Raw genomic sequence first — 19,854 nt, 5'->3', positions numbered from 1 at the left:
CACCACAATCGTGCCAATTGGCCACCTGCGCAGGATAGGGTTGTTTGCCAAATTCGACCTACCTAAGTACCTGCGCGAGTAGTTAACCGGGTGATCGTACCTCGCCGCAGGCCGGCCTAGGACACGAACCGCTTAAGCGGTCCATTCCGTGCTTCAGTGATAACCGAGAGGTGTTATCGCCGACCCCGACGGATGTAATTCTATTTACTGGGTGCTTACACCCTTCTACCATTTCCTTCCGTGATGCAAGATGGCACTTCCAAACAAGGGAAAAGGACGTAACGAAACGGGGAACAGTTCAACCAGCACGTGTATTACACGACAGACAAGGCACGTATTTACAGCCATACAGTGAATCGTGCACGTATATACAGTGAAAGCAAGCAATTGAAGAGTTACAACCGAATAAATGGGCTTTTACTTGGACAAGTTTACTTTTCAAGACTGCGCCACCACATACACTTATACAAAAGCAAAGAAAAGCCACCCTCAAAGACAAGGGTGGCAGACAGGTCCTTGGACCAAATGTACGTGGAGCTTGGATGAGCGGCCAGGTCCACAAGACCGAAGGGTCTTGCCCGCACCCTCGTGGCGCGATGGCGGGCAAGCCGCAATGTCAGCGTAGCCGTGCCCGACTTCGTGCCCCTGGCGTGGCCGGTGAGCACTCTCCGGCGTTCTCCGCGCAGGCTCGCGTTATACAGCCGGCACCACGGTTGGGGAGGGGAATGGACGGGGTTACCGGCGCTTTCTCAGCGCGGATGCTCGGTATGGGGGAGGAGGGGAATTGTTGATGCCGGTATGGGGAGGGTTGTTGATGCCCGGTATGGGGAGGGGTTGTTGATCCCCGGTATGGGGAAGGGGATTGTTGAGGCTCTGTATGGGGAGGGGGATTGTTGAGGCTCTCTCTCAGTACGTCAACCCTCTCCTGGTGAGACAGAGGTTACCGGCGCTCTCTCAGCGCAAAACTCGGTAGGGAAAGGGAAATTGCTGACGCTCCCTTCCGTGAGCACTCTGGACCGCACTGGCTCTGGCAAAACTCCTCCTGGCTGTGGCCTCCACGACGCCCCTTTCCCGGCGGTGGTCCCCACTCAGCCCTCTGGCTTGCCCCTGCGCCCTTCTCCGCGTCCCTGCTCCGTTCACCACTCTCGCTCTTCTCGCCTCTCACTTTTGACCTGAGCTTCGTCCTGTTCGTCCTTCCTCTTCATCGACCGGCCCCCGTCTGCCGTGAGCTCTGTTGTGCTCACCCTTATATAGGCCGGGGGAGTGGAAGAATCCGACCCCTGACCTTTGACCTCCAACCTCTGGAAAGCGTACCTGGTGGAAATCATCGGGGCCTCGCCCTGTCAGAGTGACCCCTGACCCCGGCAAAGCCGACGTGGTAGGAATCGCCAAAGCCTCGCCCTGTCAGCTCAGCTTCATCCCGCCGAGCTGATGGTGGTGTTTAGCCCCGAAGCTTTGCCTCGACCGCGCGGTTTCGATCCGCCCGAGCTGATGTGTGTGTGAGTCTTGGGGCTTCGTCCCGACGAGCCGATGGGTGTAACACACTGAGGCGTTTGCCTTTCGGCGCGGCTTCGTTCCCGCGAGCTGGCATGTGTGTAAATCACGGAATCTCCGTCCGCCAATGCGGCTTCGTTCTGCCGACCAGCCGATATGTGTGTGTGTGAGTTTCCTAGGCTTTTGCCTCTCGGCGCGGCTTCGTCGTCGGCGGAGCGGACGTGGTAGAAATCACCAAACAGCCCTTAGACAGCATGACTTTGGCGTTGACGGAGCTGATGTGGTAGAAATCACCAATGGCCGCTTTAGATAGTGCGACTTCGGCGTTGTCTCTAGGACGAAGGCGATGCCATGTTTGTGGGGTAGCCTTGTTGATTGTTGGGGAGGGAGAAAGGCGAAGGTGGTGGGGGTTTGGTTGTGGTTGTTTATGGGTAGTGGCGATTTGGTTGTTGGGGGATGATTGGTCCAAAATAATGATAGAGAAAAGAAAAACGGCTATCTCAAAGGATCACAGCCCTGTGAACATGGAAATTCCCTCTCAACAACGGTGGGGAAATCTAACTACACATATACTTAGCGTCATGACTGATCGAAGGACCCTTTATGGTGTTCTGCAAATTTCCACAGCCGTAACAATACCTCTGTTTTTGAAGGCTTGAATATTTCCTCACCCAACGGCTGTCAGTATGGGTTGTAACTTGTAAGTTTGGCTATTCTTTGGTTTTGATTTGTTTAGGTTATTGTTATAATTGTTACCTGCTTAACGTTTATCTCTGTGCTGTCAATCATTTCATTTGTCGTATTTTTTAGCTCCCCTGTTCGAAGAACAGAGAGCTTTCGTGATACCCCCGGTGTGAGCGTCAGCGTGAAAATGTTAAAGTTTTTGGTGCAAGTTATTTTTTTCCTTTCTAATGTTTTTATCGACCACACTATCTTTTATATGCCCGATATATATATATATATATATATATATATATATATATATATATATATATATATATATATATATATATATATATATATATATATATATATATATATATCGGGGCATATTATGTGATACCGGTCGTCTCCGTCCGTTCCTGTCCGCACTCTAACTCCCAAAGTTTTCAACTTTCACGTTTCAGATTTGGTACATAGGTACAGATTGTGGAGACGGTGTGTCGTGGCATACGTTCATCATCGAAAGTGGTTGCCATGGCAACCAGGATGCTGTTTTCCATCCGTTCCTGTCCGCACTCTAAATCCCAAAGTTTTCAACTTTTACGTTTCATATCTGGTACAGACTGTGGAGACTGTGTCTCGCGACATACGTTCGTCATCTAAAGTGGTTGCCATGGCAACCAGGATGCTGTTTTCCATGTCGTAGCACAATTCTGTATATACCTTCTTGTTCGGGCGTATATTGTGCTCACTTGCGCTCTTGTTACTGATTACAATATACAAATACATATATTGCTTTAAAATTATTTGGATCAGACTTCACTGCATTGCTTTATAAAAAATATGAATTATTAGACGAGTCTTTTAAAAACGATAAATGTATTAACAGGCGAGCATTGAATGGCTTTGACACCAACTCTGGTTGATATTGTCGCAGTGCTGGCAGTCCAGGTTAATCCACCCTGACCCAAATTGTGGTAACGGGCAGTTATGGTCGAGCAGTTTTTTTCCTTATTAGGAGGCGGACACGTTTATCAGAGATAACATGCCCGTGAGGGGCAGGACGCAATGGCAGAGCAACGGAGGCATGGGGAAGCACAGCACCAGGGGTTTATACCTGAACCCCACGACAAATACATGGACACAGCAACTTAAAATAAACGGATTTATTGAAAATAGACAAATATTTACAAAGGATAACAATTCAGATGTAGTAATAATTGTAAGATAAACTAAAGTCGAGACTGTAGAGTCTAAAGCCTAGGCGCCTCTACACACAGACTTAAATACGAATAAGGGGAAACAAAATAAAAGCAAATCCCTCCTTTATTATGATGCTTAGCTTGGTCCTGAGATGGTCTTTATGGAACGTGGAATTGAGGCGCTTCGATTTGCACGTGTAGGCGTGTGCAAAATGGCACCAAGCCGCTCTCTCACAGCATAAAAGTTTGTTGGGCAATTTGTGAGTGGTATTCAACACCAAGGCCCAGAGACCCCATGCGGCTTCTTCGTTGATCGTCCTCACTGATGCCGCGGCTTTGCAGAATCGTGCCGTCCCCTTCGGTGATGCACACGAAGCCTCGAGGCCCGTCCCACATGACCAGCCAAGAGTCGATGGCCAGCATCTTCTCAGTACGGAGCCAAATCGCGTCAGCACGAATACGAGAATCGTGCTGTCCTCTTCATGCGTCGAAGGAAAGCCTGCCGTAAAGCCCTGTTCTTACAGGCCATCTCCTAGCTATGTTCTCTCTCCACCGCGTGCGCCCCTCATTCTGCACTCGTGCGTTCCTTCTCTGAACTCTCTCTGACGTCCCACCGAACTACCGTTCCACCTCCGGGGCGTGGCTTGCTTGCACGAAACCTGGGAAGGCGGGGCCTCTGTCTGTTTGGCACGCATGCCTCGCTTCTGACGTCACGCCCATCAATCAGACTCAAGGGCGTGACTGCCCGCCGTCACCCTTGAAGGCAGGGCTTCTTCCTACTTGGTCATGTTGTAACAATTCTTCCATGGTTTGTAATGCAAAAACAGGGAAAAGTGATGGGGGTAATTACATACTGGAGGAATTTGTGTTTAATCCCTATCTAATTGACACCGCACCACCCCCTGTGTGGTGACACGTAACACTTAAGCTCACAGTTTCCCTACTTCATTACATTGAGATGTCTACTATACGTCCATGGACCAAACAACTCTATTCAATCCTAACTTTCCTCTGAAATTCCTCCATCTACCCCCACAACCGTAACAATATTTAACTTGCACACACACACACACACACACACACACACACACACACACACACACACACACACACACACACACACACACACACACACACACACACACACACACACACACACACACACACACACTCCTCTGAGCTGTCTGGCTTGGGTTCAAATCTCAGCTCGGCAATCAACTGCCATCCTAGTGTTTTGCATGCAGGTCAAGGCATCAATATACATGCCACCCCTCAGATGGACGTTAAAGTGGTTGTCTTGTTTTCTATGTTAAAGCTACCACAGTGTCCTTCCCTAAGATTTGGCAAACTATAGTTGGCACCTTGAACAAATTCCAAATTCATACCCACTTGAGTCCTGTATTATTCATTGGAGTGGTGAGCAGTCCAATATTATTGTAACCCGAGCAAGAACTTCGGCAGAACCAATGCTCTGTTACAGAGCATGCATGTTGCATGATATTTCACTTTTGAATATGTATTATTGTACACCACTCTCTCCTAATTCCGTCTCCATGCTGCGGCAGTCTCTTGGAGGATATGTTATTTGGCATGGGGTTGGTGTTGTGTGTGTGTTTTTATATATTTTTATATATATATATATATATATATATATATATATATATATATATATATATATATATATATATATATATATATATATATATATATATATATATATATCACACACACACACACACACACACACACACACGTTTTTGCACCAAATTTTTGAACAGGCTGGTTGAGGGCTAGGTATACCTACCCATCATGGCTGAGGGTTGTGAAGGGGGATAAAATATAATTTCACACATCTTAAAGTACTCTTTCAGTACCAAACAAACATTAGGCATTGTCTTAGTAAGAGAAGACCTGTCCCAGGCAAAAATGCTACATTTAGAACTATAGCATATGAGGGTTTTACTCATGTACTGCAATAGTCTGCAGAGAATTACTACAGGAAAGAATGTTATTTTTGCCTGGGGTAAAGATGGGAAATATTTTCTTTGATCACATTGGCTTGTTGTCATGTGAGCCATCTCGATAAATAGTTGTCAAGTTGCTGCTCTCCAGGCATTTTTGAATGAATAGGGATTTATTGCCTGATCAGTGTTGATATATACATATATATATATATATATATATATATATATATATATATATATATATATATATATATATATATATATATATATATTTTTTTTTTTTTGATGTTAACTAGCGGGCAGCACTCCCACACTCCAAGAGTACCCTTCTCTGCCTACCTTAGATTGGGAATGTACTTTATAATTTTTGTCATTTTTGAAAGAAATTTATTAATCACAACATATCACAAGATAAAGGAAGATCATTTGTAATACCAACTACCACCAAGGGTGGCGCGATTTCCACCACGTGTCAATTTTGGAGTTTCAGTGACATTCACGTTTGCTTCATGAAGGAAGAAAATGCTCCATGAGAGCAAGACGAGTGGGCACCACCACCCTCCGGGCGAGAGTACCCTTCTCGGGGCACCTTCAGTGAGGGATGTACTACGGCACAGTCTTGGAAATGCATTGAATAGTTTTTGTCATTTGTGAAAGAAATTTTATTGATCACAACATATACTCTTTATCATTGGATAAAGGAAGATTATAATATGTAATACCAGCTACCACCAAAGGTGGTGCTATTTCCACCTCATGTTAATTTTGGAGTTTTGGTGACATCCATTTTTGCTCCATCACAGTGAGATTATACAATTTACATTTCTGCAGTGATAATTTGTTGCTAAAATGTTTTCTTGCCCCAGAATTCTTCGCATGTTGCGGAAAAACCTTGAAGAAGAGGCAGTTGTAATGAAAGATGTGCCTGGATGGAAGGTGATGTCTAATTTGACTTAGCTTTCTTTTTATCTTCTATGATTGAAGGAGATTAATTTTTTATTAATGGAGTATATTTGCTTACTGACAATAGTGGTGTACAACAAGAATGGGCCAGACAGGAAACAGATCGACAATATATATATATATATATATATATATGTGTATATATATATATATATATATATATATATATATATATATATATATATATATATATACACATACATACACACATACACACACACACACACACACACACTAGCATATACCCGTGCTCCGCACGGAGTTGAATGGGTGGCAGAAGGTGGATGAGGCATAATAGTTGATGTTATGGGAAGCTGGGGAGGGTGTCATTAGGGATGTGATGCACTATGGTTACCTGTCCTTGGTTTTCTAAAGGACCTCCCTGTAGATGACATTTTGGGTGAGTGTCTTGTTGCTGAAAAGTCCTTGTGAGGAATTATTGTCCACTTTGATAGAGATATAGGAGTAACCTCTTACACGTGAAAATGCAACATTACATATAGTTGGCCATGGGAGAACACGGGGGCTGGGAGGTATATTCCGAATTTGTCAAATGTTTAGCCCTGGGATTTGTTTATGGTCATCGAGTATGACTGGAAATTGCATCCTCTGCAGTGTGACTGGAAGGTTGGTGTCTGATGGGGCAAGTTTAATATGATATAGGCCTAGCCCTAGACTGAACAGGAGCAGTGGAGGGTGACCGAGAATCAGAATGCAAATTTCAATGAACGGCACCTTTTGGTGCACATCCGACGATTGAACACCGCTTGGACGCTTTAATTTGAAGACCACACACGCAAGACACAACACAGGTAACGATGGCGGTTGATATTGACAATTAATGTAACGAACGGCAGTTGTTTGGGTGCACCCGACAATTGAACACCTCTTTAATTTGAACAGTTAACACGCACGCGTTCAAGGTACAGAATCTATTGTGGGACACCGTGCTTTCGAAGAACAAAGAAAGGAAGAGAATCCGGGCAATGAAGGGATGACTTCATACCCGTTCCCTGGTTCCCCCGACCTTCAGATTATAGCCTTTGATGTTATCTGGACGTAGGCCTATTGCAACTTATTTTCGGGTGTTTTTAATATGTACGTTGGATTTCAGACACAAATTGACAGTCGAAGAGGGCGTGTTCAGTCCGGGAAAGAGCCAATCGGGGTACATCATGTTGGCAGAGCTCTGGCGCTCATCGTTCCCCTCCTTCCATGCTAATTTTTAAAACATGACAACCATTGCTGATGTTCTGAGCTATACTATTTATCAGTTGTGTTTATGTTCAGTGTTTAATGCAATGAGTACTCCCTGACTCGAGTTCATATTTTTTGGATAGATGGCAGCACTTACCGAACAGCAGTTCAGTGATGGCGACCGAACGGGAATAAATGCGGCCGTCGCTGGGTTGAAAATCTTGTTGAGGCCGCGTTGTCATCCAATTCCAGCTTAGAAATTTAGTGCATAAGTCTTCGTCACATTAAGAAACCCCAGTATATGGGAAATGAGTACATTCCTGCCGGCGGTTTCGGATGAGAAACGTCAAATTACGCGCATGCAAACGAATGTAAAAATTAGAAAATCGCCCAAAATTCCCAAACGTGTCCGTCTGGCGCGATCTCACATAGCCCATGCTGTTCATTAGACCACCGAGCACCCGCATGCCGAAGGTGGCGACAATCCGTCCAGCAGTTTTGGAGGAGATACGTCAAATTACACGCAGACGTTAACAGAAAGTATATATATATAATATATATATATATATATATATATATATATATATATATATATATATATATATATATATATATATATATATATATATATATATATATATATATATATATATATATATATACACACACACACAACAGTTTTAAGGTATGGCATAAAATGCTCCCCTGCAGGACTGAATGGAAGGGTGGTCGACAGAGTGGTTAAAAATGAAAATGGTTGAGAAACAATCTTAGACGAGTAAATGGAGGAGTTTTATTAAATCATCCAATATTTTTCACAAAGCCTCTTGCTGTCTAATAATGACAGTTGGCAAACAGTTTGAAGAACCATACCCAGGCAAAAATGTTGCAGTTATAACTAGTATATGAGAGTAGTACTCTGATATACTGCAGTTGGTAACAGGTCCTACTACATTAGTCTGCAGAGAACCGCAACATTAAAGGAATGCTATTTTTGTTTGGATAGCTTGTCTAATAAGTGCAATAAAATAAGTGCTGTTCCTTTTGCTATGTTGCGTTTGATCCATTTTGTGTCCGAGGTCTTCCATTCAGAGTAATATCCTTGCTGCTTTAAGTGATGCTCAACATTTTGTCCTTTGGGAATTGAAGTGCCTTTTCACCAAGAGGTGCTTGGCCTTCTATGAGGGTCATGCAACAATTGCAGTTTTGTTTTTCCTCTCTTCCTCCCTTAGTTGGGTGAAAACATGTTCCACAGTGACCGCTGGCACATTCCCATCTCGGGAGAAGTGTTCAACTTGAGAGACAAGAAACAGCAAACCCGGGAGATATTTGGTTACGTGTTTTCATTGTAGAATTTGTTTGCGTAGGTACAGCCGCACGCATTGCTCGTCAAGCGATGGATGGTTGGATGTATGGATTGAAATGTAGTTGGTGATCCATGATTGTACAGTTGATTTCACCCTGCAGCAGCTATTGTTGAGTTTGATTGAAATATTTTGTGATGTTGACATGAAACAAATGCAACAAAAAAAAAACGTCTGTCTTCGCCTTTTTAACTGGTGTTCTTCAGTCATAGTAATAATTTGAATGGATTCTAAAAGGCAGTGATTACATCATTATTCCTCTGAATTGGTACAAGTGCTGTTTGTAACTTGCTTTCCATTGATACAATTCATTTGACCATTTCTCAAACTTTATTGCAATTAAGTTTGCAAACAATTGCTGTGGTATCCATCCAGTTTTTATCCAAGTGCATTTTTGTCTTCACAGCCATTTGATGACTTGCAGTGATGTAATAAAATCAACTGCTGACAATGAAACTGTGGTGGAATTTTGTAACTATTCATTAAACCTCCCCCTATTGGATTGGGGAAGGCTTACACCTGTTGTATTGTTTGTTTCTACAATCAGTGCCCCCAATTTTTTATGGTACCTCAGAGTTTTTGACCCCTTGGAAAACTAAACCACCAGTGAATTTTTTTATTATTTATTTTTGCTTTATTTTTGTTCAAGTTGCATCTCACAGCTGGCATGGACTTTCAGATTTAAATTTTGCATCAATAATTGGAATAGAGTATGCAGGTTTGGAATTTGACTTAATTTAAGGTCATGACCTAATTATAGACTTGAACTTTTTATTTTAACCACAACCCAACTAAGGAAATTGCCCTCTCGAGTAAGGCGCATTTACACTTGATTTACATCATACTCATCTGGGCCAATGCCAAATGGAGGTCTGCAAAAAACAAGCAAAATGTTTTTGCAAATGCAGAATTTCAGACCACTTGGCCTCCCAAATGTTCTTGCATCAAAATAGTGTACCTTGCACTGAAGTTGTGCACCTGTTTGATTTGTGTCCTTCAACTTTTTTTTTTTGATTGTGACCTAATTAACAAAAACACCTTTTTGATCAAAACTTGAATAATGTTCTTCAGATTTTCATGAGTTTTTCTTTGGCTAGATGAACCACGATATTCTGGTTTTGTATTTTAAATTGATTTTCTGAAATGTGTAGAATTTGTTTTTCACTTGGAAGTTGTGGGTTACGATGTGTGTATAAAGGTGGAAAAAGTGATTTAATGCAATATAATTCCAGGTTATAAGGCAACAAAACGTCAAAATTTTGAAAGGTTGTGTAGACTTTCTATAGGCACAATCTATTGCATGAATGATAACAATCCCGCTTTCTTGTAAGTTTAGTCCAAGTATTATATGCAAGGGTGTATGCTGATGGAGGAGGTGAATGACATGTTCACAGAACACCAAAGCAGCACAACGAGAAAAAAATGAGTAACACTGCACCCTGAGAGGAACAGAATGAGAAAATCGGTGCATGGGTGAGCACATGATGTGATTGGAAGACTGAAATGAGGAGCATGAGACAATAGACATGGTGATTATTTCACAATCATGATAAGGGGTGAATGAAAGCAGGTGGGCAACCAGCCTCGATTTAAGTGAGGAATGTATGCAAGTTCAGGTTGCTTGGAAATGATGGAAAGAGTAAGGCCAGACATAAGCTTTTATAAAATAGAGACCACCAACTTGCTGCTCATGGGTGAGTGATAGACATTTGAAATCTGCTTCCTGCTGTCCAATGCAAATGCAGCTGTGGAAGGCCGTGTTTTGACTACCTCAAGAGAAGCATCATGGAAAGCAGGGGCACCAGCCCAGAGTGAGAAGCTGCACTCTGTGGAGCTCTGTATAAAAGCCTTATAACCTGTGGTGAGCTCGATGTGGCTCAGGAATGTCTCGGCTTTATGGAGAATACCCAGATGGTGACTGGTGTGGGAACGAGGATGGGTGGGGGAGCGAGGAGGGGAAAAAGAAGCAGTAAATGCGTAAATAAAACGTATAACAAATAAAAACATTAAAATGAATTATTTTTAATACATGTCATGATTGGGGTTGGATACAGTACATATTGCTTGTGGCAGGTTTATTCAGATGTGGCAGGCTGTACAGTTGAGGTTGAAGGCCAGAAGATGAAATGGAGGCTGATTCGCTTGGGATTTTTTGGAAGAACTTCATAATGGAGACTTGAGTGGCTGCCTTCATTTTCTGTTCGTTGACCTCCTTGGAACATTTCAGGACATTCTACATCTCTCGATGCACATTGGAACTTCTCATGCAGTCGGGATCGTGGTCATCACGAACCACTCGCTCAGAACGACGGAGCACGGACCAGTGTGACCACTCCTTGGCTTTTTTCACAAGATCTTGGCTCTTCGTTGTTCACCTTGGCGTCTTGGTTTTCTATGTTTTCTTGGCGTATAGGTTTTCTATTATCATCACTCTTCCAAAACCTTGTGAATTCTTGGCTTTTTTCATTGGCTCACCTTGGCATTTATGAAAATGAGGAGTGGTCACACTGGCACGGACCACTCGCTCAGAATTCCGTGTCGTGGCAAAAGTGTCCGCAGTGAGTGAACAATTTGCTGAGAATGGTGTAACGCAGTTGTTGCTATTGAATTAAATCTGCGGTCGTGAAAACACATTATCAGAACATGCTCTGCCTTGTAGCAGCTGCTGACTGTACAGAGACATGACAGAAGTAAATTGACACCTTAAATTTATTCATTTCATCTCCATAAAGCAAGTTTTATTCAGTGATTTGCACTGATATTCAACTATTTATTTGCAGAAACGAGTTCCTGGGTCTTGTTTGACAATGAACTATGCCTTGAACTCAGGGAGCACACGACCTTTCCAATTTTCAAAAAGGACGAATTGTTGGCCAATCGGAAGGTGGAGTCAGCCAGGGCCAGGGAGAGAGCAGCTCGGAGAAAACCTCTTAGTAAACCAGCCAACATTCAAAGGAGAAAGCAGTGGGCTGATGAGATGGCCAAGAGACCTTTGGAGTTTTGGCAAACTGTTAATTTTTTAGATGAGTCCCAATTTGCTCAATTTTCTGACAGTGGACGCGTTTGGGTCTGGAGACTTTCCAGTGAAGAGTTCTCTTTGAACTGTTTGCAGTCAACTGTCAAACACGGTTTTTCAATGATTGTGTTGGGAGCGATCTGGAGCGCTGGTCGGTCAGCTTGTGGAGTGTGTTTATAACATCAACTGTACGATACACATTTCTATTCTTGAGAATGAACTTCTCCCTTTCTTCTCCACTGGTCAGATGGTCAAAAACAACACTGTTCATGGAATATGGAGCTCCATGCCACACTGCAAAAAATACCAAATAATGGCAGGACAGAAATGGGATCAAGAAGCAACTTCCATGGCCAAGTCAGTCTCCTGACATGAATCCCATTGAACACCTCTGGGCCATATTGGATCAAGCTGTGCAGAAAAAGTCCAGGAAACCAACATCATGGGGAGAATTGCTATACCTTTTGCGTGAAGCCTAGACAGAAATCCCACAAGAGAAAATTTTGGAACTCGTTAGTTCTCTGCCTGAAAGAGTAAAAGTGTTCAAATCTGCAAATGGCAAGTCCACTAAATACTAGTGTATGCATTAAAATGGATCAAATATAAATCAAATATTCAATAAATAAATTATTTTAAAACATGGTATCTATTTACTTCCGTCATATCTCTGTACATCCCGATCAGGACATGAACTGTACCACCATCAACTGTAGGGTGCTCAGCAAGTGGCTTAAGCACTCAAGCAAGCACTCCAATTAAATGGTTGAAAAGGATGGCTGGCTTAGCAAGTGATAGCTACGTCTAAACTATGTCTGAATTAGACAAATGAACTTTTTTTGAGCATCGGAACTGCTGCTAAGTTCAATTCTTCAGCTTAAATTTTGTAATTCAGCTTAGTTTAAGAGATTCTCGAAGTTATGGCATGTGCGGAAATGAAATAAAGTCATGAACGCTGGTGTCTGCAGGCGTTTACAAGCATTGCAATATACCTAGCGATTCGTAGCTCTGATGAACACACATTTGCTAATATGAGTGAGGAAAGTGAAAAACTATCGTTAAGAAATCATGGCAGCCTGTTCCAAATCAAGGCATGATTGAGCAGGCCAAAAAACATGGCGGCTTCAGACCCCAGCGAGGTAACCAAGAATACGCCTTAAGACTCCATGGAGAACGGTGACTGAGGATGTGCCTGATGAAGGATATAATTAAATAAGGCTGTTAATTATCTTCAAAAGGGCTGTTTTAATTAACCCAAACACAATTTTCACTCCTGCATTTCCTTGGAGCTTTCTTTGTGTGCATGCACAGTTTCATGCTGCCAGGTTTCATGGTTTTGGAGTTATGGAGGAGACATAACAACACACGCACACGCACATGCACACCCACCCACACACGTATAGAAAAAAAGTGCAGATTAACGTAAAATAGTTGGTTGTACTCATTTGCCATCTAATTGTACTGGTATCCTACCATTAAATAAGGCAATTCTCTGTGTGTATACATCTGAAAAGCATAGAAAACTAGAATGGCACTCTTCAACATCGACAGATATGCCTCCACCAACTTTATTTTTGAATGTCTTATGTTAAAAAAAAATGACTGCCGAACGACGTATCTGATGACATCATAAATCCCCCCCCCCCGCCCCTGCCCTCCCCCCCCAATACAATTTAGCCTCAGATGTCCCTCAAAAATTTTCATACTGATCTGATAAAGCTTTCGATGTATGCAATTGTGATGTCGTAAGAAAGCCACTTATGACATAATTAAAAAAAAAATCACACGTTTCCCATGGAGAGTACTTGACATGTGCCAAGGTTCAATTTCTTCCGTGGAGTGCTTTTGGAGATACAGAGGTTCAAAGTTTTTCCTTTTTTCCAACATGACTGCCACACCACGTGACCTATGATGTCATAATTTTCATTCAAACAATCTACATGAGTAGTCGCACCTATGGTGAAAATTTTGTGTCAATCAGATAAACGGTTGGAGAGAAAACAGATAAAATTAGCATGTACGGACGTATGAACGGACGGACAACCCAAAAATATAATGCCTCAGGAAACTTCCTTAGCAGAGGCAGAAAAACCAAACAGAGCTTGCCTGATCTCCACCAAATTTTGCAGACATGTCGGTAGTACCCAGGGTTAGGTCAAAGGTACAAAGTGCAATATATATATATATATATATATATATATATATATATATATATATATATATATATATATATATATATATATATATATATATATATCTATATTACTAAAACTCATCATGTATGTATGTTCCCGAAATACAGCCAAAACGGTACAGGATATTTCGGCTCACCTTACCATTCTCCTACAATGTGCAGTATCAAGTTTTGTGAAAATGGGGCAACAATAAAATGATTAAAAAACCAATTCCCGATTCAGTCAAGTACTCTTCGGGAGAATTTGGTCAATGCAAACAACCTCAGCGGTATAGTTCGCTGGAGCTCTCTTTTTTTTTCTTCAATTGATTTATTTATCAACGGCTGTCACAACGGGTTCACGGGTCGTTGGTTCATATATATATATATATATATATATATATATATATATATATATATATATATATATATATATATATATATATATATATATATATATATATACATATATATATATTCACATCCCCACCCCCTCCCTCTTCTTAAATTTTTAACCTGACGTCTACCAAATTTTGCATGTTGGTAGTGTCAACCCCCCATCCCCCTCCTCACGATTTTCCCCTGTATATGTGCCACAGTGCAAGTGGTTTACTTACCCTGCTGCAGACAGGAGAGCATTAGGCTTAAAAATAATGTTGTTTTCAGTTACCCGACTGACCCCAATAATTCCTATCGAGCCCAATTTTGTTTTTGTGAGGACCGACTTCTAGGTGGCCATTTCATGTCCCGCTGTGCGTGGCATTACTCTGTGCCATTGTTGACCGCCGTGGTCTGAACGGAGAAAATCAACGGCTGCTTATTTCAGTTAAGGGGTGAGGAAGTTTCATCGACATTTTAAAAACATTGCACAACCCACCTGGGACACATCGATGGTGTCTTGTTCAAAGTCGGAAAATGGACCCTGGATAGACATTCCCAACATTGACAGAAGTCATGGCTGTCGTGCAGACATTCGGTGCTCGTTTTTTTTCCACTTAAAGTGTCGATGTGGTCACCAAGACACACACGATGTCAGACCCATGAGGTCTGCATGTGACATACTAATATGGTGAAAAACGACCACCACCAAAAAACACGAAAACGTTTGTTGTGAAGAAGAAAAGAAGAAAAAAGAGGAGCTTATTGTGAACACAGGTTTAAAATCGAAAACGAAGAGGAAATGAATATTTTATAAAATACAGAACTGAATTTCTTGAAAATTATTTTAAACCATTTTTGTTACAAAATAAGAAATATTGCAAGATCTTATCATTATCTCAGTTTCGTGTGTGTGTGTGTGTGGTGTGTGTGTGTGGTGTGTGTGTGTGTGTGTGTGTGTGTGTGTGTGTGTGTGTGTGTGTGTGTGTGTGTGTGCCTTTAATAGATGGTACTGTAGTTTGTTTGGGGAGGGGTTAAGGATAGTCCTGTTTGTACCCTGCAAACAGTAAACACCATTTATTTTATACCAGCAAATACCACCTGGAACTTCACTAACAGAAATACAGGAGAAAAGGGGGTGGGAGCAGGGAGGGGGTGAGAGGAGAGGAGGGGCGGGGAGTGGTGGGGGTGAGGAGAGGAGGGGGTGAGAGGAGAAGAGGTGGGGAGTGGTGGGGGTGAGAGGAGAGGAGGGGGAGTGTTGGGGTTGGGAGGAGAGGAGGGGGAGCGGAGGGGTTGAGAGGAGAGGAGGGGGAGTGAAGGGAACTTTTTGGTGGGGCCTCATTAGCCACGGCACAAAATATATTTGATCCAGCTCCCCTCTCCACCCCCTCACTATCACCACCCCCCACTATCACCACCCCCTCACTGCCACCATCCTCCCAGGCTGTTCCAGTGTTTGTGGTGTTTAAATAAGTTAACGTTGGGAGATATATATATATATATATATATATATATATATATATATATATATATATATATATATATATATATATATATATATATATATATATATATATATATATATATATGCATATATGCTGACGTTATTGATACCGAGGTGGACACGATTCTGTATGTGCTATTGCTTCCTTGTGCTGGGTTTCATGACTAGTGAAACACCTGATAAACTTGTTCAGCTCGTCCCAGCCGTCGAAGACCACCAAGCCATGCCATCTGCAGACGTCAAAACACCGACAGGTTACAGCATCGTATTTTTCACACAGTAACACGGGGCGGGGGTACGTGGGGTCTTGTTTAACGATTTTTTTTACGGCTTCGATTGGTAGTCCGATCATCGGATTCGAGGAAGAAGGTGATCCTGACGGACCATCGCTTGGTTTTATTAAGTCTGATCGGTTTTAAAAATTATTAAACGTCACCAATCACATTGCACACCACATTCAAACCGCGAAACGAAGCCAAATCTTCCCGCGGGACGACGCCATCGCTGCCGAGGTGGAGACCATGGTTGCCCTCCCTCACGTGGCCGCCGGACCCCCGCCCAGCGTGCACTCACGCGAGAAAAAGAAATAGTCCAACAGCAAAGGAATCCCGAAAGGGCGATTTAAAGGATTTCTCACGTACAGCGTAATCCCCCGAATGTAAAAATGTCCATAAAGTGACATAAACGTCACAGCCGATGATGCTCGGCCGCCTGCGCGCCCTCCGCTCCACCATGGCCGTTGCGCGGAGCGATCTAGAGCCGCGGGAACGAGCACTGCGGCTGGAATTCCTTCCGGCCGGATCTGCCGCAACCGCGGATTTTCGTGCAAAGCGTGCGGGCCTTGGCGGGACGTTACAAACGATCGCGACGGACGAGCGTCGGCAGAAGGTGAGCGTCGGTGGACGTGGCGTGCCGGACTCGCAATATGATAACTTATTCCAGGTCATGGCGCCCGCCCGCTCACCGGATGTGGAAGTGGCGGCGAAGCGGGAAACTTCCCCCGGAAAGGGCGCCGCTCGTTAGGCGGTGTCAGTGGATCGCCTTCCTCGGCATTGTGTGAGGTTTCTCCGCAGTCCTGACGTTGCGTTCGGGACGCAGAGACGTGGCCCTGTGGTCGGCGTGGATCTAGGACGAGCCGTTCCTCGCTGTGGGCCGCCTCTGTTAGGCCGCAGTCCGTACTGCGGCCTCGCATAGCTCGCTTCGCTTTTCTTATGGACTCTCTGACGGGCCCGAGTACACTATCCGAGGTCGCTGTTCGGACTAGGCCTCGGATTGAGATTCAGCCCGAGTACACTATCCGAGGTCGCTGTTCGGACTAGGCCTCGGATTGAGATTCAGCCCGAGTACACTATCCGAGGTCGCTGTTCGGACTAGGCCGCGGATTGGATTTCAGCTTTCTCATGCTCGTTTTGAATCCCCATTATTTCGGTATAATCCTCGGTGTTTCCTCACGTCGGGTTGCTTTTCTTCGATTCTTGTTTCACCTCCGTTTTTCAGGGTTTTCCTTCCTCGCTGCTTCTTGCGTGGTATCAAAACATGGCGTGACATTTTCCTTCAATTTCTCCTCTGACGTCCTTCGATGTGGTTTTGTGCGGTTTCTGTGGATGTGAAACGAACTCGATATTCAACGGGACTGGAGTTCGATTTATATCACTATCGGAGTAAACAGAGGCAAGTGAAGAAAATAACTCGGCAAGCCAAAAGAGAGTATGAGAAGGACATGGCTAAGAATATTAAATATTAAATATAATAGCAAGGATTTCTTTAAGTATATCAGGGGAAAAGAACAGGTTAGGACCAGTGTGGGCCAATTGAGGAAGAGCACCGGGAGAGTGGTTCGTGATGAAAGTGGGATGGCAGGCTTATTAAACTGGTATTTCTCTTCAACTTTTACACAAGAACAGTCAGGAGAATTGCCAACAGCTGAGAGTATCTGTCGAGGAGGTGAGGGAGGGCTTTTACAGAATGTCCAGGTTGGAGTGGAGGAAGTAAAGGAACAGCTAGGTAATCTAAGAGTAGATATGGCTCCGGGGACGGATAGTATGCAACCGAGAGAGAGTATTGATGGAGGTGGCTGAGCAGGTAAGCCAGATGTTAATGGATATTTTCAATAGTTCACTGGAGTCAGGACAGGTACCGGAGGATTGGAGAGTAGCAAATGTAACACCATTATTTAAGAAAGGATCCAGAGAAGAATTGGGAAACTGTAGACCTGTTAGTTTGATTTCATTTGTGGGGAAGGTGTTGGAGATGTTCATTAAAGACCTGATGAGGAACCATTTAAATCTAGACAAACTAATTAAAGGTAGTCAGCATGGGTTTCCCAAAGGTAGTTCCTGTTTAACAAATCTTTCAGAGTTCTATGAAGCAGTTTCTGATTGGGTGGACATAGTATATCCAGAGTTCTAGACTTTAAGAAGCCATTTGATAAGGTACCACATGGTAGGAGGATGTTGGCCAAGGTGAGGGCTTGTGGAGTGGTTGGTCAGGTAGATAATTGGATTGCAAACTGGCTTCGTGATGGGAAGCAAAGGGTGGCTGTGATCGGGAGGATGTCTTGCTTTGAGGATGTAAGTAGTGGGGTACCTCAAGGATCAGTACTCGGACTATTACTGTTCATTATTTACATCAACCACTTGAATAGTGGGGTGAAGAGTAAGCTTTCCAAATTTGCAGATGACACAAAGATTCGAGGTAAGGTGGACAGCAGAGTGGGTGGTGATCAGATACAGGAAAGTATTGATAGTTGCATAGATTAAGCAAAAGATTAGCAGATACAATGTAACCTGAGCAAGTATAAGGTGTTGGGGATGGGAAAGAACAATGAAAATAGAGACAAGTCTTAAGACGATGATTGTTCACGAGCGGTATTTGACGATTTAGATTGTGGTAGATTGTGGATTTAGATTAGATTTAGATTTAGATTTAGATCATGATGTGGTACGAGTGACAGGTTATTAGCTGCAAAATTTTGAAAACCCGGCTTCGTTCAACAACTTTAAAAATTTGACGTTTGCATAACCTTTAAAGCTCACAAAACAATGTTGTGGACATTAAAATAAGGAAACAGGATACGTGCTATAGCTTATTTGAGTTAGTTCGTCGAAGAAGGTCGAAAACCCGGTTTGATTCCCACAACTTTGAAAATTTGACCTTTGTGAACTTTAAAGGTCAAAGGTCAGGGATTATGACCTATGGTGCAAAACTTCCTCTGGAACATTCCAGGAACAATATAACGTCATATAGGCTATATGGCATTTCGCACTCCTCAGATTAAAATTATCCATACTTTGATGAAATCAGCATAAAAACAAACTTGAAGGGGGCGCCACTGGCAAGGTGTTCGAGATAGAGCAAAATGGTTTCAAGACTTTTGGTGGGGAATGACCTCAAGATTATGCATTAAAAATATTGTCATCCCATCTCTCAAAGCTTGGGCGACCATATGATTTTTATGTCAAAATTCGAAATTAACTAAGTTCGTGACCTTTTGACCTTGGGACGAAAATGAAAAATCGAGCTCCGTGAGGCTATGCAGGTGCCATTGGGCTAACCAAATACCGAAACCCCTGCCAGATTCGACAAACCCCCTAGGAGAAGATACAAATTGAAATCGGCTACCCCCTAAAAACACGTTTTTTGGGCGTGGCTCCGCCCATAATGGGCTCACCACGCCCATTCTCAGGAAAACACAACTAGATCATGATATAAACCTCCCACAAAATTTTATCAGGATCGGATCAAAACCCACGGAGCTATGCTCGGGACAGACAGACAGACAGACAGACAGACAGACAGACAGACAGACAGACAGACAGACAGACAGACAGACAGACAGACAGACAGACAGACAGACAGACAGACAGACAGACAGACAGACAGACAGACAGACAGACAGACAGACAGACAGACAGACAGACAGACAGACAGACAGACAGA

General features: G+C 43.1%; 2 protein-coding genes and 2 long non-coding RNA genes across 5 annotated transcripts in view; 3 read left to right on the top strand and 1 right to left on the bottom strand.

Moving 5' to 3' along the window:
• Positions 1-9,303, top strand: part of NDUFA13 (NADH:ubiquinone oxidoreductase subunit A13) — a 35,393-nt gene extending 26,090 nt beyond the window's left edge. Inside the window, exons 4-5 of the mRNA XM_085850281.1 lie at positions 6,190-6,259; positions 8,716-9,303. Coding sequence (XP_085706407.1) covers positions 6,190-6,259; positions 8,716-8,835 — 190 coding nt within the window. The 3' untranslated portion in view covers positions 8,836-9,303. The remainder of the gene's footprint in view (positions 1-6,189; positions 6,260-8,715) is intronic.
• On the bottom strand, positions 8,965-16,374 carry LOC147015496 (uncharacterized). Its single transcript, XR_015050354.1, has 2 exons — positions 16,092-16,374; positions 8,965-12,338 (listed from the first exon to the last, which is right to left on the bottom strand). It is a non-coding gene; the product is annotated as an uncharacterized LOC147015496 (long non-coding RNA).
• Positions 16,375-16,485: 111 nt separating this feature from the next.
• Positions 16,486-19,854, top strand: part of LOC147015494 (GA-binding protein subunit beta-2-like) — an 80,104-nt gene continuing 76,735 nt past the window's right edge. Inside the window, exon 1 of one of the 2 annotated variants that reach the window (XM_085850279.1) lies at positions 16,486-16,803. In XM_085850279.1, the coding sequence (XP_085706405.1) occupies positions 16,612-16,803 (192 nt within the window). In that variant the 5' untranslated portion in view covers positions 16,486-16,611. The remainder of the gene's footprint in view (positions 16,804-19,854) is intronic. The other variant, XM_085850280.1, reaches the window with a different exon arrangement.
• LOC147015495 (uncharacterized) lies at positions 16,950-19,776 on the top strand. The gene is made up of 2 exons (XR_015050355.1): positions 16,950-17,217; positions 17,273-19,776. It is a non-coding gene; the product is annotated as an uncharacterized LOC147015495 (long non-coding RNA).

The sequence above is a fragment of the Eptatretus burgeri genome, chromosome 12 (assembly GCF_056783735.1).
Source record: "Eptatretus burgeri isolate ZD-2024b chromosome 12, Ebu_testis_v1, whole genome shotgun sequence".
In the NCBI taxonomy this organism is placed as follows: domain Eukaryota; kingdom Metazoa; phylum Chordata; class Myxini; order Myxiniformes; family Myxinidae; genus Eptatretus; species Eptatretus burgeri.
This window is presented reverse-complemented; position numbering and strand designations above follow the sequence as displayed.